At 39.0% G+C, this 25,991-nt stretch overlaps 1 protein-coding gene across 4 annotated transcripts in view; it reads right to left on the reverse strand.

The window, feature by feature from the left end:
- Positions 1–24,949, reverse strand: part of MARCHF6 (membrane associated ring-CH-type finger 6) — a 55,424-nt gene extending 30,475 nt beyond the window's left edge. Inside the window, exons 1-8 of one of the 4 annotated variants that reach the window (XM_063326154.1) lie at positions 24,857–24,949; positions 20,114–20,210; positions 19,177–19,250; positions 9,904–10,047; positions 5,671–5,743; positions 3,476–3,644; positions 1,837–2,029; positions 1,474–1,535 (exon numbers count right to left, since the gene is read on the reverse strand). In XM_063326154.1, coding sequence (XP_063182224.1) covers positions 1,474–1,535; positions 1,837–2,029; positions 3,476–3,644; positions 5,671–5,743; positions 9,904–10,047; positions 19,177–19,250; positions 20,114–20,210; positions 24,857–24,875 — 831 coding nt within the window. In that variant the 5' untranslated portion in view covers positions 24,876–24,949. Of the gene's footprint in view, positions 1–1,473; positions 1,536–1,836; positions 2,030–3,475; positions 3,645–5,670; positions 5,744–9,903; positions 10,048–19,176; positions 19,251–20,113; positions 20,214–24,856 lie in introns of all 4 variants that reach the window. The other 3 variants (XM_063326156.1, XM_063326153.1, XM_063326155.1) reach the window with 3 other exon arrangements.
- Positions 24,950–25,991: the final 1,042 nt, after the last annotated feature.

Below are 25,991 nucleotides of genomic sequence, written 5' to 3' on the forward strand. Positions count from 1 at the left end.
ATAAGCGTTGATAAGGTCACCCCTCAGACGTCTTTTTTCCAGACTGAAGAGACTCAAATCCCTCAGCCTTTCCTCATAAGAGAGGTGTTCCAGTCCCCTAATCATCTTTGTAGCCCTCCGCTGCACCCTTTCCAGCAGTTCCCTGTCCCTCTTGAACCGGGGAGCCCAGAACTGGACACAGTACTCCAGGTGCGGCCTCACCAAGGCAGAGTAGAGGGGGAGGATGACCTCCCTTGACCTGCTGGCCACACTCTTCTTGATGCACCCCAGGATGCCATTGGCCTTCTTGGCCACAAGGGCACATGGCTGGCTCATGGTCATCCTGTTGTCCACCAGGACTCCCAGGTCTCTTTCCACAGAGCTGCTCTCCAGCAGGTCAGCACCCAACCTGTACTGGTGCATGGGGTTGTTCCTCCTCAGGTGCAGCACCCTACACTTGCCCTTGTTGAACTTCATAGGGTTTCTCTCTGCCCAGATCTCCAACCTGTCCAGGTCTCTCTGTATGGCGGCACAGCCTTCCGGTGTGTCAGCCACCCCACCCAGCTTGGTGTCATCAGCAAACTTGCTGAGGGTGCACTCTATCCCCTCATCCAGGTCATTGATGAATATGTTGAACAGGACTGGACCCAGTACTGACCCCTGGGGAACACCACTCGTCACTGGTCTCCAACTAGACTCTGTGCCCCTCATCACAACCCTCTGAGCTCTATCTTTCAACCAGTTTTCTATCCACCCCACTGTCCATTCATCTAACCCACACTTCCTAAGCTTCCCTATGAGGATGCTGTGGGAGACCGTGTCAAACGCCTTGCTTAAGTCAAGGTAGACCACATCTACCGCCCTCCCCTCATCTATCCATCCAGTCATGCCATCGTAGAAGGCTATCAGGTTAGTCAGACATGATTTCCCCTTGGTGAATCCATGCTGAGTACTTCTGATAGCTTTCCTTTCCTCCACGTGCCTTGAGATGACACCCAGAACGAGCTGTTCCATCATCTTTCCAGGGATGGAGGTGAGGCTGACCGGCCTGTAGTTCCCCGGCTCCTCCTTCTTGCCTTTCTTGAAGACTGGAGTGACATTGGCTTTCCTCCAGTCCGCAGGCACCTCGCCTGTTCTCCAGGACTTTTCAAAGATTTACATGCTCCTAATCTGGCCGAGCATCCTCAATGCAAGCTGCAATTCATTTCTAAGCCTGACCAAGTTGAAGACTTCAGAGAAGTCTGTGCTAAAACACGTTTTAAGCTGCTACTACATTTCAAATCAAATAAATGCCTTTTTGATAGTTAACAAGTAGCATAACATTTTGTTTTTAATATGACAATTTTTTTAGGTCACAAAAGTCTCCTACTGATAGATCTGGATACTGATGTCTAGTGTGAAAACTATCTCAAATGGATTTTAACACAACAATACTACTAATTATTTCAAGTATGAGCCCGAGTTATTCAATTCAAGAACATTATTCTTACTCACTCGCTCCCAAGTGAGCTCTTCTGCTGCTCGATCCCATTCCAAAGCATTCCAGTTCATGTCATCTGAGGGGACAATGGCCATTTTTACAGCTGTTAGACTCATCCAAACCAAGACATAACCACTCCATGCTATGTTTTAAATGAACAGACTTAAGCGCATAACATTCAGCTCTTAACTGCTGATAGCTTTTCAGCAAGCACATGCTTCAGCACTCAAAAGAAATATATGAAATTTGCAAAAACAAGATAAATAAGCTGAAGTGGGAATTTACACAGCTTCCTTGAATTATGACAGTTTTATTTTCAGTGGTTTCATTTATATTTAAAAAGAACTAGAACATTACTGTTTTGAGTCACCTGTTACCTTGTGCTCCATTGTTTGCATCTGCTGCATCTTCTACTACAGCATCTTCTTCATCTTCATTATCCTCCTCCTCTTCATCTACTTGTTCTTCTTGAATTTCAGGGTTCTCACCTACAACTGCATTCTCAGCAGCTGGGTTGGCAGGTTGATCAAGGACAGCATTTTCAACACCTCCATTTACCACAGCCTGAGCCTGCAGAAACAGGATTTAGTATTCTGTTAAATTGATCGACCTCTCTCTGTACTTTTATCCTGTATATAGAAAAAGTGAACAGCATTAAGAAAAATGTTAAATATGTATTTTTAGATATGCATTAAATTTGGGACCATTAAACCTTTTAAAAGGGGAAGACAAACATTCAGACTTCTTCACAGAGTAGCTGAGGTTGGAAAGGGCCTCTAGAGATTGTCTAGTCAACCCATCTACTCAAAGCAGGGTCAGCTACTGCAGGTTGCTCAGTGCTGTTTCCAGTTGGCTTTTGTGTAACTTCAGAGACGGAGGCTTCACAACCAATCTGAGCAACCTGTTCCAGTAGTTGATCACACTTATATTAACAGAAAAAAAAATAAAAAATCAAAACCCCACCTCTGTTTTGGTGGGCGTTTTTGTTTTTCTCTAAATGGAATTTCCTATATTTTAAATTGAGCCTACTGCCTGCTCTCCTGTCATGCAACACTACGAAGATGACTCTGGCTCTGTCTTCTTTACAGCCTCCCATCAGGCATTTAAACATACTGATAAGGTCCACCCTGAGCCTTCTCATCTCCAGGCTGAACAGTTCCAGCTCTCAGCCTCTCATCCTATGTCAGATGCTCCAGTCATTTTTGTTGGCTCTTCACTGCGCTCACTCCAGTATGTCCATGTCTCTTGTACTGGGAGAGCCTAGAACTGGGTAAGGCACTCCAGATGTGGTCTCACCAGTGCTCAATAGAGGGGAACTCTCTCGATCTTACGAAAACTGTCAATACATTAGATAGACAATAATGCAAGGACAACACAAGTCAGTCATCGAGCTGTGGATCTCTATGTCTGTCTTTAAAAAATTGACATTTATTACAAAAGAAAACAAAATTTTAATTCCCGCCCCCCGCCCCCGCACATATTGCTTATCTCTTCTCCTGGCCCAAGAGGCTCCTGTAAGCACTAAAAGGGTGCACGTGTGTGGGGTGTTGAGGGGCAGGGAGAGGGCAGAGAAGCTCCAATTTCAGAGTTTTCAATAAAAGCTCCAACTGCTGTGAGAACAGTGAATTGTCACCTCATGAACTACTGAAATACTTATGAAAAAGACAAAATAAAGGGAAGCTGCACCTTCATTGACTACGGCTGACAATTCAGGTTTATATGCACAAAATTATCTTAAAATAAGTTTAAAGATACAGACATAAGAATCTAAACAATGTTAAAGTTACTTTACAAAAATTATAGTGTAATAAATCCATTAACACTCCATTTTACAGAACTTCAAAAACGTAACAGTGGGGTGACTGAGTTTATACAGGAACACACATTCAACTTCTGCTAATGTACAAATAAAGATATCCCTCAGTAAAATAACATTACTGTTGGGTTCTGATAATATTTATTCACAAAACCACATTTTCTAAATTTATCATGAACTGCTGAGCAGTTAAGTTTTACCTCATTTTGTTGACCAACACCATTGAGTGGCTGTTGCTGATTTTGTTCCAACCACTGTGGTGCTCCTCCATGGACGATCTGTTCACGTAACCAAACAAGGCTGATAAATGCACACAGGGTGCATGTTACCACAAAACAGCCCTGCAAACAGTCAGCCAGTAAGTTCTCCCTGTTAAAGAAAGAAAAAAACCCACATTTATGACAAATGTGTTTCACTACTAAGAGTAAACTTAGTCATTGTTAACTACTACAAACAGGCCCTCCTAGTCCAAATCAACAAATAAACTGGTATTTATGCAAAAAGCTGAATTTATTTATGTGTCCAGGAGAAGAAAGTATCTAGAGGTAATTTTTATTTAATCTTTTTTTAAATCTATTCAAGGATTTCTTTTAGAAAGGCTGTACGTACCTATGTACAAATGATTTTAAATGCCAAGATAAACACTGATTTGGAAAAGGTTTTATTTCCTTCTGGTTTGGTTTCTGAAATTACTACTGTTTAAACATAAATATTCCTGCAAAACAGGATCTGATTCAATATGAAGAAAAGCTTTAAGAGTAGTTCAGGAAAAACAATCTTCAAGAATAGCGAAGGAAACACAATACTCATGAAGTAAATGATTTGCTACAGTAAAAGATCTGTTTAAATGGCTATACGCATAATATCTAGTCCACCAAAACATTTTATCTGCTGAGCTACCCTAACCAAAAGAATGGGACTGCAGGGTTTGACTTCAACTGCTCTACATTTTGGGTAGTCTTTTACCCCAGATATCATTTCTATACTTTAAAAATCCTAATCTATCAAGTCATACATAACTGTAAAGCAGCAGCAAAACAAATTTCAGTTAGCCAACTGAAACTAGGGTTTCATACAATGCAAAAGGCACTTAAATTGGCCTAAGCAACCCTCATCCCAAATCCCAGGTACCCCTTCCCACTTGTGTTTCCACTCTTGCACTACTTGACCACAGTGAATTTGCTCAGGAAACTAACCAACTACAACACATTCTTTAAAATAAATAAGAAATATGCCACCACAGCACCCTGCCATCCCCCAAGAAGTATCACTCTGGCTCTCCATGCAGCTGTACAAACACTTGCGTCTGCAGAGTACAGTGAATACCATAGGGACAAGAAGTCCAAAATGAAAAGACGACATGAGATGCTATTGAAATTGACTCTGTCAAAGAAATACATGTCAAAGCTCCACGTCATTAAAATCTGACACATACTTGAGTCCTTTATTTTCTCCCTAGACTGTAACAGATGAAAAAAGAGGTGCTCTAGGTTCAGTTGTTTCAGATTCTTCTCAGAAAAATAAAAGTAAAATCTACACTTACTGGTAGATAAAAGGAAAAATACTGTTATTCATCTCAAGCAAGCATCTCTCTCCATTAATAAAAATTAATGAAATGTAACATGACCTGATGTCTCAAATCTGATGATGTATTAGCTGAGCATGACGATGCTCAGCTGAGATGACTTAGCTGAATCACACAGGACATTCATTCAAAAATTTGCTTCATGTGCACCTGATTCTACTCAAACTGAGTTTCAGTTGCTCAGGTTCAAGATAACGAAAAAAGTAAGAACCAGCCTGAAACCCTGTGTTGGTATTTACTGATTCTTTAAATAAAATTGTTTTAAAAAAGACAAAGATAGGCAATATTCAATAGCATATGGTGACTGAAGCATTAAAAGTGTCAGCTAGAAGGCAATCTGATAAAAAAAAAATCCCTATCACATAAGAGACACAGGATGGATATAATTAAATTCAAAATATAAAAATGTAACAATGCAAACAGAATGTGAAGTTAATATTATTAGCAATATATATGAATATTCTACTATGTGGCATCTGATTTAAACTGTAGGAAATTAATTTAATTATTAAGTGTAATTTTGCAGCATAAGTTTTCTTCACATCAAATTGAAATTTCTTTAACCTGGACCGTTTTGTAAAGTCAGTTTTCCATCTCCAAAGAACATGAATAACAGAACTTCAAAGTGAAAGATTTCTACTGTAATACTGTTGGCTATACATCTCGTTACGCAAAGGGCAACAGGCAGCTGCTCGCCTAAGATAATGGAAGATAAACATAACTGGAAGAAACGGACACTAAGTTCCAAAGCAACCATTTTCACGGTAGTCTGACTAGAAGTTATTTGTATCAAACTGTTTAAATACTTACGTTGACAGGATATCTAATGGCAGTGTCAGTAGTGAGCTCACAGAGCCAGTAAACAAGCACTTGTAGATACGACCTGCATGAAGAAACAGAAGTGTGGTATAAATTCAACTTTGGTTATAGCTTCACTTGGAAAAGACCATAGGTACCCTCTTTTCACCTGGTGTCCTAACTAAATTTATGACAAGTAAAAAAAAATAATACCTCAACTATCAGTGAGCTAATAGAACTCAAAACCATATACAACCATGTGGAAAAAAAAGCTGAATTTTAGCTGAACATTCTTGATAAAGTATATATTCAAAGTGTAAGAATTGTCATACTAGGTTAGAATCAAGATTCATCTAGACCTGTCTCCAGCACTGGTCACACCAATGGATGCCTAAGGAAGAATATGAAAACGGATTAAAAGACACTTGCAGCAATACTTCCTCAGTACATTCTTATATGCTTCAAGCAAAGCAGATCAGTTCCTGTGCCATAATATCTCAGTAATAATTAACCCATGATGGATTTTTTTCCCCCCATAAACTTGTTCAATCATATTTTGAACTTGCATAAACTTTTGGTATTATAGCAAGGAGTCTCACAATTTCATTATCCATTTTAAATAACTGTTTTATTGATTAGTACTTGATGCTAATTAAAGTTAGCTTTTTACCACGATTCCTCAGGCACATAATCTTAAGAGTAGGTTAACAGTGTATATAAGGCTGCTTCAGAAAATTAGGTTCAGATCCATAGGAGGATGACATAGGGGACAGATGCTCAGAACAGAAGGGAAGAATTAAGACACCCATACCCAGAAATGCAATTCTTAAGATTCTCATTCTACCCTCTAGGCAGGCATAGGTACCCAAGTATATACTAGCACACTATGGTGTCTGTGACCTAGAATAAATAGCTCAGTTATTACCTCTTGAATAAAATTGTTTGGGATTTACAGAAAGTTTATATTTCTATATCTCTCGTGAATCAATCCACCAGAAATGCCCCAAAAGGTCTACTGTTTATGGTCGCCTTTTATATAAGACATAATATACCACGTGGAGGAAGGTAAAGCATATATCCCCAGTGCAATCCCAGCCCTCCTGCTGAAGTTCTGACATTGGACACAAAATAATACAAAATAATAAAAGAAAATTCAAAGGTCTAGAGTAAGTTAGAACACGAAAGTGACAATGGCTGTAGCTGATCTAATGAAAGCATTCAGTCTCACTGCAGTCAGTACTACTTGCATATTTCATATTGAACAGTCACCAAATCAAATTTAGCAAGATGGTACTGATCCTCTGCTGCCAGTGAGATTCAATAGTTTGCCTCTGCCTACTATCTAGCTACATGGTGGGGGAACTTCAAAGGGGCAAGACACCGCTGTGAACTCTAGCAGACTGTAAAGGTCAAAGAATACAAGCCTTACAACTCCTGATTACACTACACTGGTAAGAAACCAGTGTAAGAAAACTCACTGTGAGATCTTATGGATGAGGGAGGGGACTTTATTACACAAAATCTCTAAGCAAACTAATCTCCAAGCAAGCTGTTTTTCCTCACAGATTTCACTTGCCCACTCATACAAGCACTAAAACACATATGCCCAAGGGGTCTGGACAGGATCACTTGTGGACAACACTCAAGACAAAGCACACCAGCTAGTAAATCCTTATCTTATCTCTTGGATTATTCTTGATTGGCATTTATGAACTGATTTTAGACTTGCCTTTCATACTCTTACTGAGGCGATGCCATTTGGAATCTTTGCCCCGTTGTTTTTCATCCCTCTTGAGTGAGGCAAAATTCACAGTTCTCCTCTTTTCCTTATCTATCTTATAACTCCTTCTTGACACCTTATTTTTAGTCTGTTTGTTTTCCCTCCTAATTTGAATGAAATTACATATACGGTGCTCTTTGGCAAACAGCAAATACTCCTTTTAGCCCTTCTTCTGCTGGTTCTTCTGGTGCTCACATATGCAACTCCATTTATACTTTACTCATTCCAATTTAAGTAGTTCTATTATACATCTCTACCATTTTAACCTCTACACAATTACATGAAACATGTATACAACCATTCTTTTCAGCTATATTGGTGTTTTATAGATAAAGGGGGCACTTCAGACAACCCAACTCCCACTCTAGCACTTCCTACTGATTAGTGTACACATTCACTTTACTCAGTGGGTACACACCTATTTCTTACCCCGTGTACTGCATAGGTACCTTGGCTATTTCACTCTAGGAACCGTGCAACTAAATATAAATATCACAAAGAATAAAACCACTTTAGATTCAATTGGCCCAATTAATCCTACTTCTCTGAACAGATCATAGCAAATTGTATAACTGGCTTTTTTCATCCACTAACATAAATATGCTTTGTGCTAACAGAATAGCAACAGCCTGCTGGGATGAGGCTGAGGGTATGCAGAGACAGATAAATTCCTTTTACTCAACCATATAAGATGGGTATGCAGTAAAGTGAAGTTGCCAAAAATGAATGTAGAATTTATCCCACAACGGGATAACTGCATGACTAGCACGTTAATCTGGAACACAGATTTGTTCAACCATGCATCTCCTTTGGTATGTTTGACAAGTGTTTTATGCCGCACCTTTTTCTTCCTGACATAAAATAACAAGACGACTTCTTGTGAAGCCAGCAACACACCATTATGTGAGCCATATGACAGAAACAGGGAAGGCAAAAGATTACATTAATATTTAAATATTACAGAAAATTAAAGATTACTTTAAAAGCATTTAATGTAAGAAAACAAGACCTACACAAAATTACATCCACAAGCCAGATCCTAACAAATTTCAAAAGTAAATGGATTTTTCAGGGTTTGTTAAGACTGAATGTCCCTGTCATGTTGGACACCTTCCTTTGTAAATATGTTACCCTTCACGGTACATTAATTCTTAAAGGAATCCACAAATAGGGGTACACGTGCAATCTTATGAGATAGAAATTAAGACAAAGTAAAAAAAAAACAAACAGTCACTTGTAAATCAAAATCAGAAGTCAGTTATATTGGCTTAGTAAATGCGTACTAAAACCCTGAAAGGACATTTGTAAAAAAAAAAACAACCAACCAATCAAGTCTTATGTAAGTAAATTGTAGGTGGTGACTTCTGGTAACATTTCAGTATTACTGAAGAGCCAGCATCAAGTTTTCAGACAGTTATGAAACATAACTACCTTAATTAATCTATTGAATATGATTTTACTGTCCTTCAGAAGTTTTAGTAAGAAAAGTATACAACATTTGCATTTTGAAAGACAACGGTAGAAAACCAAGACTCATCTAAAAATCCAAGGAAGAAGCTTGCAGTTTTTTTTAGTTTTAATGCAGCGCAGTTGGTAAATCTTGTTTACTCCATGCCCAGAAAAGCTCTTTTTCTTGCACAGGAAGGACAGACTGCAGAAACGGGATCACTCTTTTATAGCTAATGCCAGTATTGTGCTATTCTCAAACTAAGCCAGTGCCAGCTACAAATAAAAGCACAGAACATATTGAGAAACTGTCTAGGGAGATGCATTTACTAACTCCCTGCTCTTTTATTCAAGGCATATATTACTCTTTGTAAAAAGATGCACTTCCAATCATTTCCTTGACTGAACACTATATACCTTTTGCCTTTTTTCCTCTTCTCTATATTTTTAGCTTGCTGAAACAATCGTTCTCTTTCCATTAGTATTTGAAAAGTGAATTTCAAACTGAACACTACAGTAATTTAAGCGTGCTCTCTTTTTCTGTTAAATTCCTTTACTACTTTGTTTAAGATTTTTTAAGAGGAGTTTTACTAATCAATTTAAGTACATCTGTAAAGGAATTTCACTTTTCATACTAAAAAAAGCCTGCCCCTTCATTTATGGATGGTTAGAAAAACTAGGACAATTCTTCTATTCTAATATTAATAAATGGTATCAAATAAAAACTTCCATGTAGATTTTAAAGAAGATGATTGAAAAGAAGCCCTTTATTGGAATAAGAAGTTTAAAATCCCTTTTATGCATTTTCTTCTATCTCTTAACACCTTCCTGCATTGCACTACTGGCTTAAGAGTCAAATAGCTAGAACTTCTGAGTGAAAAATCAGTGAAATAATGTCTTTGAAATTATGATTTATTTTTTTTTAAATAAACCAACCGTGGTCTCACAAAACTTTGTTGCAGGAGGTGACATATTTTCCTGCATATAAGATTATTACAGTACAAAAAATTAATACTTACATGCAGTAAGAGGTACTACTCCCAACCATGCAAAGGCCACAAGTGTATAATGAAACCAGTATCGTATTGCTGTGCCAATACTCGTAACCAGTCCGGCAAAGATGTCTTGGATTGGAAGCCGTGAAGGCATATCTGGGGAATAAACTGTGTAGAAAAGGCACTTATGAAACAGTTCTTCCTTTAAAGAAGCATTTATGTAAAAGTCTTGCCAACTACAAAATGTTTGCTTTTGGCAGAAGCTTACTAAAAGAATAAGCATATTTTATAGATTCCCAAGAGATGACCCCAAACAAATAAAAAAAAACAACTTAACGATGCATTTGTTACATTGTGTACTGAGTGGAATGAGAAAATTAATAAACTCCATGCTAGTTTTTGACTCAGAGAAGTTTTCTTAATAGCTTTATTTATCAATTGTAAATTCCGATTATATCAAAATAAGCTCAAGACTGCAAGAAAAATCAGATTCTAAGTTCAGTAGCCCTCCCACTCAGCACTACCTCAAAGACACCCCTGTCTGTTATTTATAAACCTAGTTCAAGAAAGAAGAGCAATTAGCAACTTTGCATACTGTCAATTTGCTTGTGCTAGATAAGTGAGATTCCACTTGCTATCCAAGAGCACACACACATACAAAAATCAGCAAAATGAAAGCACTACAGAGACAGGAAATCTGAAGGGAATTGATTAAGTAACTACAAACATTGAAATTTACACAGAATGACTTTTACTTTCAACAGATACCTATTTCATACCATGCAAGATTTCTTTTAAGGTCACTGCTATTATAGAACATAATGCAAATGTCTCAGCCCGTATAAACATTTTCGTAATAGTAAATTTTCTTGACTTTTTAAATTCAACACCTATATATTACATAAACCCATCCCTACTCAAAAGCCAAGAAAAACAGTGACAGGGCTGCTTCTTCTGCAAACAGTTAGAAAACATCTATCTCTAACAATTTCATTATATTCAGTTAGCTTCTACGTGCTTATACGGATGCCAACAAGTGGTAATGCACAGTATCAATAACAGATTTGAATAAATAAGATAAACTACAGTTAGGAATTGCACAAAGACATTGCTGCCTGGATATTTAACAGTTATGTTAGAAACAGCTGAGCTTGAAGACTTTTAACACATTTAGTTAATGGGCTATTTTTTAAAACATCACACACTTTTAACTACACAATGAAACTCAATTTTTATAAGTACTAGTGAAAAGACTTCTCCCCTCTCATTGACAATCCTTTGACTTAGAAGTCTGAGAAATACCACCTCATGCCATCTACCTGCATCCCCTCCTTTTCTCTAATAAACATCGCTGCTACCTTCACCTACATTCCTAATCATCCATTTACTAATCTCAGAGAGGAAGCCCCTACAGGATTAAAACCCTCTTCTTTACTCTCCAGGGATACTTCCCGAAGTTTCTGTATTGTAAAGAGAACTTAAGAACACAGAAAAGCAGCATCAACATGAAGAAGTAGCCAAAGAATGTGGAGAGTTTGGTGCATTTCAACACGCGGATTACATTTGACAAAGTAACAAAAAAACAGTAACCATAAGACAAATAGCAACTGGTTTTAAATTTCAAAGGTTCTTAGTTGTCAGGTATCTGGCAAGGAACTGGAATTTGTAGAAAAAAAAAAAAAGGACTAAAAATAACACTAGGGAAGTTTAGCTGAAAGAACATAGAGCAGTAAATTGAAAGCAGAACACAAATGTATTTTGACTGTCTACCAATTTATGGTGTTCTTATTACAGAAACAGATTTAGTATACAATTTGTAAGTACCGTAGAAAATGCCAATTGAAGATTTACTAATGATCTCTCCACTCACACTGAACAAACATTCTGGAAAATTATCAGAGGAGAGCAGCAGATATTTGTTAAGAGTGCTAAAAGAATACCTACCTAGAGTATGTGTGTTACACATTTATGGTATCAGTCAGACATAACTGAACTCAGCAGATACTTTGAGGTTTATTATTCTTATTTACAAAAAAATTTATTTTGATCATCAGTTTGGAATTGCAACAGAGGCTACAGGAAAAATCATTAAAGCAAAGTTAATGTTTATTTGTTAGGGGGAAGTTGGGAGGGTTAAAGTTTTTGAAAAAAATGCATCTTTCAGAATCACTGAACACTCACACAAAGGATTGCAAAAAAGGATGCCCATCCTAACTTGGTAAAGCTGAAGTGGTTATCAATGTTAGCACCTCTACATACTCATTTTCCTAAAGGCTTCAGGATTACAGCTGAGCATTCAAATAAATGCACAAGATAGCTACTACTCACAGAAGACAAGCTACATCCTCTAAATTTTAACAATTTGGCGATTTTTGATGATTTCAGGAGCTGGGGGTGGGGGAAGACTGCTGTTTTTCCTCTGCTTTGCCACACCTCAAAACATAAAGCTGCTATCACTAGAAGCTTTATACCATGATGATAAGATAAAGCCCTTCTCTGTCCTACAACATTCGGGTAGGTGAAATGTAAAAATTCCTAGCATGACAGGAACCCCTGGTGTGCAAGCACACTGCAACACTGAAGCCTGCTGCCAGTGATTTTCACAGCTAATCCACCCATTTGTGCCTGTCATCTACTGCCATTTTCTCTCCACGTTCCACCCCCTTTTATCCACTCCCCACTACCACTGTGAGGCCTGAGACTTTGACCCCTGCCACCGCACTGCACATCCTCTTCATTCCCTTAGGCACACTTGTCCTCCTCTTCCTTCCTCCATCCCTAACTCCCATTCTAGTAAACTTTCCCAACTCAATTTCCTGCATTATTTACCACAGTTCCTCCAAATAAAAATCTCCTTACTAGAGGCCAATTAAAGCAACAGTTTTTTGGTTTTTTTCCTATTACAGCATGAAATTCAAACAGACTTTGGCTGAGCATAAGTGAGCTTTCATACCTTTAGTTCAACTTTGAGCTGTCCAGGCCATAGGAAAACTACTAGAAAGCTTTTTGGATACTCAAGTCACACCTGTGCAGTGTAATTGCTATTTTACTTGTGAATACTAGATTTGGGTGGGTTGGGTTTTTTTGTTTGGCTGGGTGGTGGGTTTTTGTTCCACCCTCCCTACCCCCTCCACCCTCCTTTGGGCCTAACTTTTTCAGGAGCACAAATATTAATTCTGTTTCTCCAAAGCAGACAGCTCAGGACAAAAATCTCCTATTACACTGACACAAATAAGGCAGGAAAAACACAAGGCTGTCTTTAGAAATTTTCCTTCTCCTAGAAAAACTAAGGAAGAAAGCAGACAACAGTAATTAGCAGTTTTCAGGGAAACAGTTTGTCAACAGATTTCAGGTGACAAAAAAATCCAGAACAGGACAATGGAAAAAAAAAAAAGTTCCCAGTGCTCTAGGTTCCAAAGTGATACCTTTAAGTTTATTACAGGAAGCTTTCTCATCATTCCCATTTCCTCAGAGGCTATTTAGTACAAACATCACATCACTGTACTTTGACAAATACAACAGGGACAATCTGCTGAACCTGAATGCTACAATTCCCACCAAACCTACAAAGAAATAAAACAAACTAACACTTTCAATTTAACCTCTCTCTCCCAATCTTTTCAAAGTACCAAAACTTAATCCAGATGAAAACTATACTGCCCGCAGTCTCCCTTGCACGGGGACATGAGCAATATTAAGTCATAACTTGGGCAGTAAAGAAAGAAGCTCTCATCAGAGCAGTATCTGAGCAGTAACAGGGGCTTTTTGAACACCCCCACGTTCTGATAACATAAGATGTAATGATAATTATAAATATTAGCAAACCTGGACAGTTTCAGACATCACTTTTGTTGCTTGTATTAAAAAAAGAAAAAACAAGAAAAAAAGGAGGAGCAACATCAGGAGCACAGGCACTCTGCAGTTATAAATGCCAGCTGCACAACAGAAAAAAAGGACCAATACAGAGAGAACATCAGGCTCTTCCTCCTCCCGAAATTCTCTTGCTCCTCTTTCCTGTCCAACACCGGCAGTAGAATCCCTGTACAAATCCACCTCCACAACCAATCATCAGCAATATGTAACTGGTCCCAGAGCAATGGTCCAAGACTTTCCCTGTCTCCTAAGAGCTTACTACCAATGAATGAGAATAGGTGCAGGTTTAAATATGTTTATATCCTGCATTTATGGCTAGTTCCGCCACAAGGTAAAAAGTGGACACTTTCTGAAGCATGCAAACATTTATAGATTTATGTCAGATACATGATCATTATGAACTAGTATAAAATACAAAGAAAGTTATCCATAGTTTTCATGTTACTGGCCAGTAACATTTTGAAAATGCAAATCTCCCCCCTAGAAAGAAATGAAGATCCTATATTATTTTCCCAGTTTATATTATACCAACAGATTTCACGCCTCCCACAAGTCCATTCCTATAATGCATCATCTTACTTTTCAGTGAGGGAAGCAGAACTGCAGAAAGACACTAGAAAAGCAACAGCGTTCTGACACATGCTGTGTCAAAAAATCCCTACCACTATTTATTATGAAGGCTCAAACTTTTTTTTAATAGTCTTATTTTTCTCGACAGCTGTCACAATGTAACTGTGTCCTATTTCATTTCTCACTCTTTCCCCATCCAAGTCAGCCTATTTATTTGCCCATAACCTAAACAGGTGCATGCCTACTGTGGAAGAAAGCAAACTGTTTTTCCTTGATTAGGTAAAACTGTCATTTCGCCTACTTCACAGAATCTCCACGCTTACAGTCCTCTTATCGATAGATTTTATATTTATTATTACACTTGCAAGCCATGTATACGCCACCTCAATCATCCTTGTGCACCGACCATGAAATAAGACTATATGACTCATTAGTAAAAAGCGTGTGTTTTATAGCTTATGGGCTAAAGCACTGGTTTGGTAAAACACAGGTTGCCAGCTGTTCTTTAGGTTGGACTAGATGATCTGCAAAAGACCCTCCCAATCCACACCATTCTATGTTTTACACTCACAGACATACAGACTTTGCTCCAGACTGCTAAGGTAAAATGAGAAAAAGACACCACCCTTTCTCATGCAAGCCACACAAATATACGAAACAAAAATATATGAAATGACACGCACACGTATCTCAACTGCATGTTTACCCCACACCCTGGAGCTGGCAGCAGAGATGTTGAATTCTGTGCCAGCATGCAGTATTTTGTTCCAGAAGTTTATGTTTTTCCAAACTATACTTTGTAGAAATGCTGAGGCTGTGAACTACTGTGTTAAAGTTTGTCAAAATGAACAGGTAAAAAAATCAGCCCATTATATCCTTCAATAAAACCTTAATTACTTCGAACGATGAGCCCAACAAAATGGGTCACTCAGTATAATTACATTTTGTACAAAACAAAAGATCCAAAAGTTTGGAACTTAATAAATTAAGTGTTATTACAAACATGCAATTACTAAGCAATGGTTTTTGCAAAAGTTACTTAAAAATATGAATATATAATTTAATATTTTACAATTATGTCAGTGATACTTATTTTTCTTTGCCTTAAAATCTATGAACCATGAACTCTTTCACATTAAGCTAAACATGCTAGTCGCATTCAGAAGGTTTTAAGATAAAAAAAAGTATCAAGGTTTATGGATTAATTAAAAAACCCCTAACCTTTGGTATTTAATGTTGAGAATCTCAGTGTGCTATAGGATATCTTGGGAGCTCAATCAATCCAAATGATTCACAGGAACAAGTAGTTCCTGATCCAACAAACTTTCCTATTAACAGTTACAAAGGTGGCAAGCAACAAGAAAGAGGAAGAACAGTAAGAAACCACAACCACAACGATACAAACAGTGAGGTCCAAGCGCATGCAAGCCTTGAATTAGTAACTTTGCCAGCATAAATCAAAAGCTTATTTCAGGTAATAATTTATAAACTGAAGAACATCCTACCCACATGGCTTCCTTCTGTTTTACAGACTTTGTATTAACTAAGCTTGTGACGTTGTATCAACCGCTTACCAGCAATACAGCTGCTTAGGAAGCAGAGGAATGAACACATCCCAACCTCCAGCCAAAGATCAGGTTAGTCTACTTCCATATTTGTATTTTTGAAAATATTTATGTTAATGTTAGCTTCTACAGAAAAGAGAAGATTTGAAAACTATCTTCTCATGGGAAATAGAGAGTCACCATCTTTCATGGGTCAGTGCTTATGAATGTTTAGTGCGACATCAAGAAAAGTCCATCCTAGCACACGACAAAGGAAAGTGCATGTGTGGGGAGGAAAAGAATATAGAGTAGTTGCTCTTTAAAAACTCAGAAAGAAAACATACAAGTTAAAAATGAACAAGCACCCTGACATAATTAAGAAAAGAGTCCAAAGCTACTTTTTCAATATTTGCATTAATTCATGCATTAATTCAATAGCTGCATTAATTTCTGCAGCTGAAGAACTGCAGAAAATTAATGAATTTTAAAACATACAAAATCTAACTTCAAAGTGTGCATTTGAAAAATTGAGTCATTTGCCTACGTGACTAAACATTTTTAGAGAATGATTCAATTATTCAAAAGAAAAATCAGTTCCTCTGTACACCTGCCAAGATGCAAGTTGAATCTTCTACTCTTTTATTCCTTCCAAACAGTAACTAACCTAGTAGTTCAGGTGCTAAAGAAGTCACAGGATGTTACAGAACTTAAAGATAATAAAGCACTTAGAGAATATACGCACTAGGAATATTTTATGGATACTCTATACACAAAAAGTTATATTAGCAAAAGAGCATTTTTGACAGAATGAAAGCAACAGCCTTAACAAGCGAACCAAGCTAAACTAAAAGAGGAGTTGCTGGTATTACCGTACTATTATTCTCAAGTTAGTGCCTGTCTTTTGAAGGACAGATACTAATTATGCAAATGCATTTATTTGACCACATCCTGTGGTGAGTTAACTTATCTTAAAGTGCTTTAAACCTGGCATGGTCATAGGCCAGATCCAACTTTGTTTTAGATAACTGGCATATACATCAATCCCACCTCTGCCATATCATTGTCTCTCCAACACCTGTGACTTTTTCCCCACAAGCAGATCCAGCATCCACATTATCTTCCAAATAAAGAGGGATGAGAGAAACTAAGGAAACCATAACTGCAGGAGTGTTGGGTGCGAGGGAAAAACGAAGACAGGCTGGGTAGAGGGCTGGAGGAACCTGTGCTAGGTACCTGACATATGCTACCACCGTGTGCAGCCTCGTAGGGAAAAAAAACCCCAAAACCATGCTGTGCAATATGGAAAGCCAAGAAGAAAACATTATCAGCTGAGGTGCTCAGTCTGGGGAGTGGCAAGTGTGTGACAGGAGGATAAGCAGATCTTTGCTAGAGGCTGAACATGGAGGAAGTACCCTATTACATGGGGGAGAAAGACATTTACTTGCTACTAATTTCAAGGCTCTTACGACAAATGGTAACTTAAGCCACAGTAACTCCATTATGTTTTCTCACGTGTTTGTAATCTGCAACTACATTACAAGCTGTGCTGGTAACACCTATGTCAGTCAGGGATTAAACTTCTGCAGGAACCCCTCTGTTCCTGGGGTTGAATAAGGGCGGTGAATAAGCTCTCTAGTATCAACAGTAACACACTTATAAAGTGCGATTTATTTAGAACTTCTCATCCTCTTTTTTCTATAGCCTAAGGAAAACACTATACATTTTTGTCTTTCCCCCCCCCCCCCCAAAAAAACCAAACTAGAAAGTCTGCTATCTTTTTAACAACTAATAAACCACTGAAATGCAGTTTTATGGTCTTGCACACTAAATTCTGTAGAGGACCTAGTAGCATTCCGCAATTTTGGAAGTGGCTAATTAGCTTGTAGGGAGCTCCAGAATTGGGGATCACTCTTAATTTGCAAAGCTTCCAAATAGAATGTAATGCCTTTATAAAAAGGTTTAACAAATAAAACCTGCAAGCAGATGACATCTCTCATATTTCTTATACAGGTCTCTGTAGCATTTAAAAAAAAAAACAACATGAAAGCATTGCTACGATCAACATAAAATATGTTGTTCCCCTCACAGTTGTAAGGGTTAACATTGCACATTTCACTGCTGATCATCTAAAAAATGGCCTAATGTGTTTAATTAATTGTTGGCAGAAATGGAAAATTCTGAGGTTCAATATACAGAAGGAAGGTGAATTACAGGATTTTTGGAACAGAAAATACATGAACTAAACCACCTGGCTCCTTAGCCTCAGTTTTCCCTACCAATGTACAAAACTAGTAAAAAAAAAAAAAAAAACAAAAAACAAAAAAGGTGAAAGGGTAGTAGGAGATGGGATGAGCGGTCTGTCCTTCTAACTGGGACCAGCTAACTTGAAACGGAGCTTTGATTTTTATCGCACCACACACCTAAAAGTCAAACCTCATTATCTTTCCCAACTCAAGACAGCTTCTACAGTGCAGATAGTTGTCTGCTTAAAAAAAAAAAATTACATATCTGCACCATGAAGAACCGAGCTGTGAAGAATTAATCAGCAAAAACAAATTTAATGAGAAAAATACTTGGCACAAGAACCACTTTACCTGTTCAACAGGCAATACGTTGGCAACAGCAATAATAAATAATGAGCCTAGCCTGTCACCAAGCCGAAGGACCTCACTTATTTCTACTACTATTGGTTAAAATGTAATTAAGAATCCTCTGGGAACTATATAAAAATACAGTCATTCTTCAACACAAGTTGCCTAACTCAGTTGAGTCTAACATAAAAGGAGATGTAATACTTGGTAGTTACTGTATCTTGACTGAAATGCAAGTGGAATAATTATAATTTGCATTATCTGCCAAGATCATTTGAATCGAAACTGACAGTAGTCACGTGGCAGCGGTGTAGTTGGATAGTTCAAAGGTAACTGAAAACTGATTTTCAAATTCAGATTTTGCTGTGGTTTCACCTTAACATTCAGACTTCCGAACACCCAAATTCACCAATGAAGCTGAAATCATGCCATACACGTAACACTGTTAACAAAAGAACGGGACCGAGGCAGTCAGAAAAGGTATAGAATAACACTTCTTTTATGGCTCACGTAAGATTATGAAAGAACCAGATTATCCATTTTTTAAGCAATTCACACAGTCTGCAATAATATGCATAAGAACTGCAATTCTAACAAGAATACCGAAATTAAAACACAAGTATGGATCTATCGTGGTGAATGAAAAAGTAATCACTTCATACATACCAACAGAACAAAAGAAAAATTCTGAAAAGATAGGAGCAGTAAAACATACTTACTTGGTGTGAAAGCAAATCTGTGCTTACATAATTCACAGTATTCTTTTCTGCTGTGTTTAAGCCACTGAACTAAGCTGCAATAAAAAGTGATCATATTAATACACAGTATTACACCTCTCCACCTTATCCCTCCATTACAGAAAAAACACCAATTCTCTGTTTTCAAACATAAATCAGGGTGTCGGTACTATCAAGCAGGACTTAAATTAGCATGTTTATTAAGTCCATTTAGGCCATCAAGTAAGTTTCAAAGAGTAAAAAAAGGTAAGCTGACTGCGAGTAACAGCGACTCTTCAATTACATCACTTACATTACTGATAAATTACATTCTCTGAATACATTATTGAAAAGGCTAATAATAATAACTCAAAGCACAGATCCCAAGATGGACACCTACTAGTGACCCCAATCCTTACAAATATTTCAAGATACGACACATATATGCACACGGCTAAGATTCAGACTCTTCTATTTGTGAAAGAATATCTATTAAAATACCATCAAAAGGTATGCATGCTATAGACCAGAATTAGTTTTCACTTTAGCATTTCCCTGATCAAACATACACCTCAAAATGACCAAAAAGTACTGGGGTATTTTTATTTCTTGCTATGAGGTTACATATTCTTTTTATTCACAACTATAAGTGGGCAGAAAAAAAACCCAATATACTGATTTTTCTGCTTAGTTTTCATAAAGCTGACATACAAACAGAACTGTAGTCCTGAATACAAACAATTATCAATACTTCCTTTTCATATATAATTACTAAAACTGTAATGAGCCATCATGTAAAAAACCATCAAAACCCCTAACGCATTTCCACTGAAAATTGGATTTTCTTACCACTTACTCGTATTATTTTTAGAAACATGCTAATGTGTTTTATTAAAAAAAAAATTAAAAAAATTAAAACCCCCACAAACACAGAACTCACCATTCCTGATGAATAAATTTAATACTGCCAGTACACACACATGGATGATATAGGGGTTTCTCAGGAGTTCCTTCAGACCGACAGACTCTGCATATATCTGCTGACAAGGACATAAAGCTTATTACACTACTGTTTAAAGAACTCAAATTTACAAGACAAATTGTACAATTAAATTCCAGAAAGCTTGCCATGTAGCAAAATGAAGCCAGAATAAATTGAAAGAGCATGAAAGAGAGATTTCATCTGATGCAAGACATGAAGACAGAGAGATCACCAGAAAAAGCAACAAGAATGTTATCTGCCTGGTCACATTATAAAACCCCCAAACCATGTCTTATTATGTTTTTAAGATTTCTAGGAAATAGACACAGTAAAACTACATGCAGAGGTGTTCTTTGACTAAATAAGTTATCACTAAAATAACATATAGATTGTTAAGGATAGTCTTCCTGGAATTGGAGACTTTGAAATGAAAAAATTCCATCTGAGTTTTGAACAAGTTAAAAGCAAGGCTGAGCAGAAGAGATTTACTAATGTTTACTTAAACACACCATTTGCTATTCTTGAATCTAACATGGATGTTCGTTCGTGCTCTACATGAAAGGGAAAAAACCCTATCATAACAAACAAATAGGTATTTTCCGAGTTTGCTACCTGAGCTGAATACGGCCATCCATTTAGCAGTCTACAGTCCAGTCACAAGAGGAAAGACATTTTCTATTTGTTATTTCATAGTTTCAATATCAACAATATTTCAATAGATCCTGCACCTTCTGTATTGTCTTTTTTTTTGATAGTTTCTTAGAACTAAAGACTGCAAGATGCTTGTGGGCAAAGAAGTGAGTGTAAACCTCTCCCTCTAAAGAAGAGATGCCTACTTTAATACCATTCAGTTACCCACAGCATTTAAACACACAATGAAGTATAAATAAAAATCAAGCATTTTATTTGCTTATTGAAAGATGAATGGTATCTTCCCTTTATTCCTCCTCCTACTTCTATTAAGTAAATGAACATAAAATGTCCATTTTTATAGAAGATTTAAGTTTTGGATTTTCTCTTTTGTTAGTTATTTCTCTATCAACCGCCACTCAGCAAACCTGCAAGAGCGTAACAGATACGCATCAGAGATCTTTGTTAGAAAAATACCAACGGGTGTAAGGATACTGAAAACATGCAATTTCAAGTCTGAATCACCCATCCTCTTTCTTGGTTGAAATCTCCAAAAGTTAATGTTTTTCTACAAAGAGTTCTAAAAGGTACCAAACATTAAAATACGAATGTTTTTCTATAAAGAGGTCACAAAATGACCATATCCATAGTTCACATGGTCTTCGAACAATTTTAACACATGAAGCATAAGAATTTAAGTGATTACAAAGAAAAAGAAATAATCTTCTATCTATAAGAGATTTGAATTCACTCGTGTAGGCCAAAAACCTAGAATTAACAGAAACATGTATTAAATACCACAACAATGATGCTACAGAGAGACATAAAGAGAACTTCCATCACAGCCATATCAAGCAACAATATATCGCTGCAAACACCGAGCACCCCTGGTTTCTCTGCCAATGAGAATGACCAGAACCGCTACTTCATCTCACAAATGATTCTTTTATCACAGAGGGTATTTCCCGATGGCTGCACAGGACAGGTCTCTTCAACTGACAGGCAGGTTCTACCCACTAGCTGTGGCATTCCCACCGTCCTGCAGCATTCGTTCAAACACACCTATTTCATTACAGTAAGCTGGCAACTTGGTACACTGGATCAGCCTCAGAAAGCGTCAGACAAGCACTAAAGCCAGCACGTGAAACGGCTGCTTTAAGAATACTCTCCGGCACCAAAGACAGCAAGTTAAAAGCACACTGTTCTCTGAAAGACCCCCATAGCTCTCCGAACCCACTCATTAAGGGGCCACTGGATTTCACAGCAGATTGTCCACTTGTTCTCGAGACTGTTGGGAGAAAGCATAATTTGCTTTACTGAAAGCAAATAGATTCTTTGTTTGGGAAAGGATTTCCTCTGTTAGCTTACTAAAATAACTCAAGTCTAAATATTATTTTTTTCAAAGGCTATGAGAACTTCTAGACACCCTTGTTTTATAAATCCAAATAAACATATACAAGAGTAACAACCTAGACTGTTAAGAAGTAGACAGCTTCAAATCAATAAACCCCGCTAAGGGTCAATATGTAAAGCTATGCACTTTATGACCTACTGTCATCTTCAGAGGTAATGTCATTGTGTAATAGATGCTATTTTTCTACTTGCACGCACACTTTGCATCCTATTCATCATGCATATGTTTTGGAAAGCATGACCTTGGGTAATACAGTTCTTTTTTGTTCCCCTGGCGAATTATTCTCTGCCTATCACCTCTCTAACTGGATGTTCATCACCGTAATATCCAAAAGTGAAGATTACGTTATGGTATCTGTTTTTTTCAGGTGCTACAGAGATGCAACTCTCACACTCATTCCAAGGAGAAGAAGCTGCCACTTCAGTCTGATCGTTATTACCCTAAACTGCCTCTCTTACCTGAGCTTTCACCATTCAGTTAAGTTTTCTAGCTCCACAATACAATTCAGTCAAGGACAAAACCCAACAAAAACACAATGGCCATAATATTGTTAATGGGCTACCAATAGTTAGGAAAGCCCATCTGACACTTTGTAGCAGAAATTCAGGCACACAGTACTATTAGAGCACGCACTTCCTCTTCCTTAAGGCACTAACGCAGTCTTTGCTGCTGCTAGCGTTCAAAGCTTTCTAACCTTGGGAAGTCTCTTCAGCATTCTGGCAAGCGTTGTGCAATTCTAATAGTGGGAACTGAAGTTTGAAACTGTAGAAGAAGTTGTAACATTCTAGGGGTATTTATGGAAAGTGAGCATATAGACCTTCATCCTACTACTCAGAGCTTTCGAGGGTAACATTGATAAGACTACAATATAATATCTAAGGCTACATGTGCTTTTGTGTGTGTTTATGTATCTATTTAAACAGAAAAGTCCAAATTCCAAATGTAGAGTTTAACATGAAGGTTTAGTTAAAGGAGACAACACCTTAAGACGTAACTAACAGCCCCCTCTTCTTTCTCTTCCTGGTCTCTCTGTCCACCAAGTTAAGCCCTGTAAAAGCAGGTATGATCAAAGACTACCACTGTTGACAGCCTGTAACAAATTATCAACTATGCTGTTTGAATTAAATCCACTGAGATGGATTTACCAGCTACTAGAGTGGTGGGAACTCAGCTGCTCTTTTCTGATTATCCACTTCACAGTTTGCTACAATCCAGATTTTTCTGGGCAACCAGAGGCCAAGCAATCAAAGTTTGACATTGTTAATTTCATCAGTATAAGTAACTGTTGGGTCTACAGAGGCACGACAGATTGGCAGCAAGCAGTTTTAAAGGTAGTTAGATTAAAAAAAAAAGTTTGCTAAACCATCTGTTCTCACAAGTACTAAAGACGTCTACAGCACAACCCAACGGACATTTCTACAAAGGTGCTGTCTTATTTCATCTGGTGTTTCATGTTCTTCCAGCTTTTTTCTTTTTAATACTCTCAAGCCGGAAAGTCAAGTGCCTTTAGATAAAAAAGCTACATTCGAAATGATGCCAAAGTAACAAAAGCCAAGACACAAAACACTTCCCTTGGAACTGCCTTGCTACTGCAACATGTATTTGTAGTTATTGCTTAAGATGACAAACAAAGCTCAAATACTGCAAGAAACATAGCACAACACACATCCTTTATTTATTTTGGTTCACGCTATAATATGATGTCCTGGTTTATGAAAGCTCTGCATTACCAGCTTGAGCTACGTAGTTCCTCAACATTATCTGAGCAGAGCGAAAGTGCTGATTAAACATATCCACATTTGGCCTCCAGTAAAGCAATACTCTTAAGAAAAGGAAACTACACATTAAAAAAACATGACTATGATCTCTTTAACAGCTTCTTTTTTAAAAATGAGGTAAGTTACTATGTATTAGAGAGACAGAAGAGACGGAGAAACGTGCCAGTTCCTGCATCGCTTCACTATTTCAATCTTCCAAATAGATTTTTTTACAGCGTATGTAACAAAGCCAACCTTGCCAAAGAAGCACCAGCAGATAAAGCTGCTATTATTATTATTATACCGCTGAAAGTGGAAATTTAAGACTCGCTAAGTTGCGGGAGTGGATATTACAGGACCTACTCCGGGCGGCCCCTTCCTCTGTGCAAGCCCCACGCCTTCCGCCTGCCCCGCCGGGATCCCCCTCCGCAAAACCCCTACCTCGCCCCCGAACCCCCTGCAGCAAAGCCCCAGCCGGAGAAGGTGCCAGCCGGCGGAGGCTCCGACGGGCCCCCCTGGCGAAGGCCAGCCCCGGCACCGGCCAGCCCCGCGCCAGGGTGTCCCCACAGCGCCGCCCTCCCCTCCCCCACCCCACCCCACCCCCGGCTCCCAACGGCCGCCGTTATGTAAGGGGCACCGCCTGCGCACCGGTCCCACCGCTCCCCTCGCACCTCCCGCCGTGGCGGACGGGCCCGGCGGAGACGGAGGAGGAGGGGCCCGGGCACCTGCAACCCCGGTAAGGCAAAGCCCCTCCGGGCGTAAACAGCCCCCGCCCAGCCCAACCGGCTACCGGGCAGCGCGTCGCCCCCAACACCCGCCTCTCCCCTCCCCCTGGCAGGCAGCGCGGGCGGAGGCGCCGCCGGCCCCGGGTCGCGGAGGCGGGCGGCGGGAGCGCGGTACCTTCCTCGGCGGTCTCCATCTTGTCGGGCTGACGCAGCGCCGGGCGAGCGGGTGGTGTGACCGCGGGGGGCGGGGCCGCGCGGCCCGGCGGCGCCGGCACCCTAGAGACCGCACCAGAGAGGCGGCGGGGAGAGAGCGCCGCTCCCGCCGCGGGCGCCCCCTGGCGGAGCGGAGGGGACCGGAGCCCACGGGGTTTCTGGTGGCCCTAGAAACAGCCCTCCTCCTCCTCTTTTTATTCTTCCTCTTCCTTCTCCTCCTCCTTTTCTTCTTCATTCTCCTTCTCCTCCTCCTTTTCTTCCTTCGCCTCCTCCTTTTTCTCCTCCTCCTTCTCCTCCTCAGGGGGCAGTCATTACTGTCCTCTCCTTCAGATCCCACCTCTCTCCTTCCTGAGCCTGACCTTTCCAACAGAACTAATAAACTCTTCGGTAAAACACCAGAAAAAAGAAATCTCTTTTCAGCTTAATCATTTGTGTGTTGGGGTCTCTCTGGCATAAGTAGTGGAGGCAGCGTAGGTTGAAACTTTGTACTCTGCCCACTGCGCAGAAAGTTCTCAGGTGGTCTCTGGCGAGCGGGCACGAATCTTATTAAGGAAGAAAACAGAAGTTCATTGTAATAAGGGTAAACAGAAATTCTATCTTGATGAAACGCACGTGTGCATTATGTTAGTTTTCCATTGTGGCAGCTATCTTAACCCCCTCTAGTCGATCAACGAGGTGTAGCAGCTTTCAGCTCTCTTTGACATATGACCCTTTGTCTCCAACCAGTCATTAAATCCCCTGCATTAAGGCTCGGGCCATGGCGTCAGCGGTAGAGTGGGTGGTAGTTCAAGTCTGGATTAAAAGTGCAGAGGTGGCGCGTGCCCAGGGTACAGTTTTATAACTCTTTTTTTCCTCAACTTTAACCATGTTAGTACCTTCAAGATGACCTTCTTCAAGCACCAGAGCTGCTTGTGGAATATATGATACTGGCCTGCATGAGGAAAACAAAAAATGCAGGGAAATGCGAAGGCGTGGTGTGGCTCTCCAGAGGCTGTATATTTACAGTAAAGTGCTGCAATAAAACACGCGGGCTACGATATCACATTCGGCTCTCCTGTGTCCTCCCTCTCAGAAAGGCAAGGTGAAAAAACTCACGC

This window comes from Chroicocephalus ridibundus, chromosome 2, assembly GCF_963924245.1.
Source record: "Chroicocephalus ridibundus chromosome 2, bChrRid1.1, whole genome shotgun sequence".
In the NCBI taxonomy this organism is placed as follows: Eukaryota; Metazoa; Chordata; class Aves; order Charadriiformes; family Laridae; genus Chroicocephalus; species Chroicocephalus ridibundus.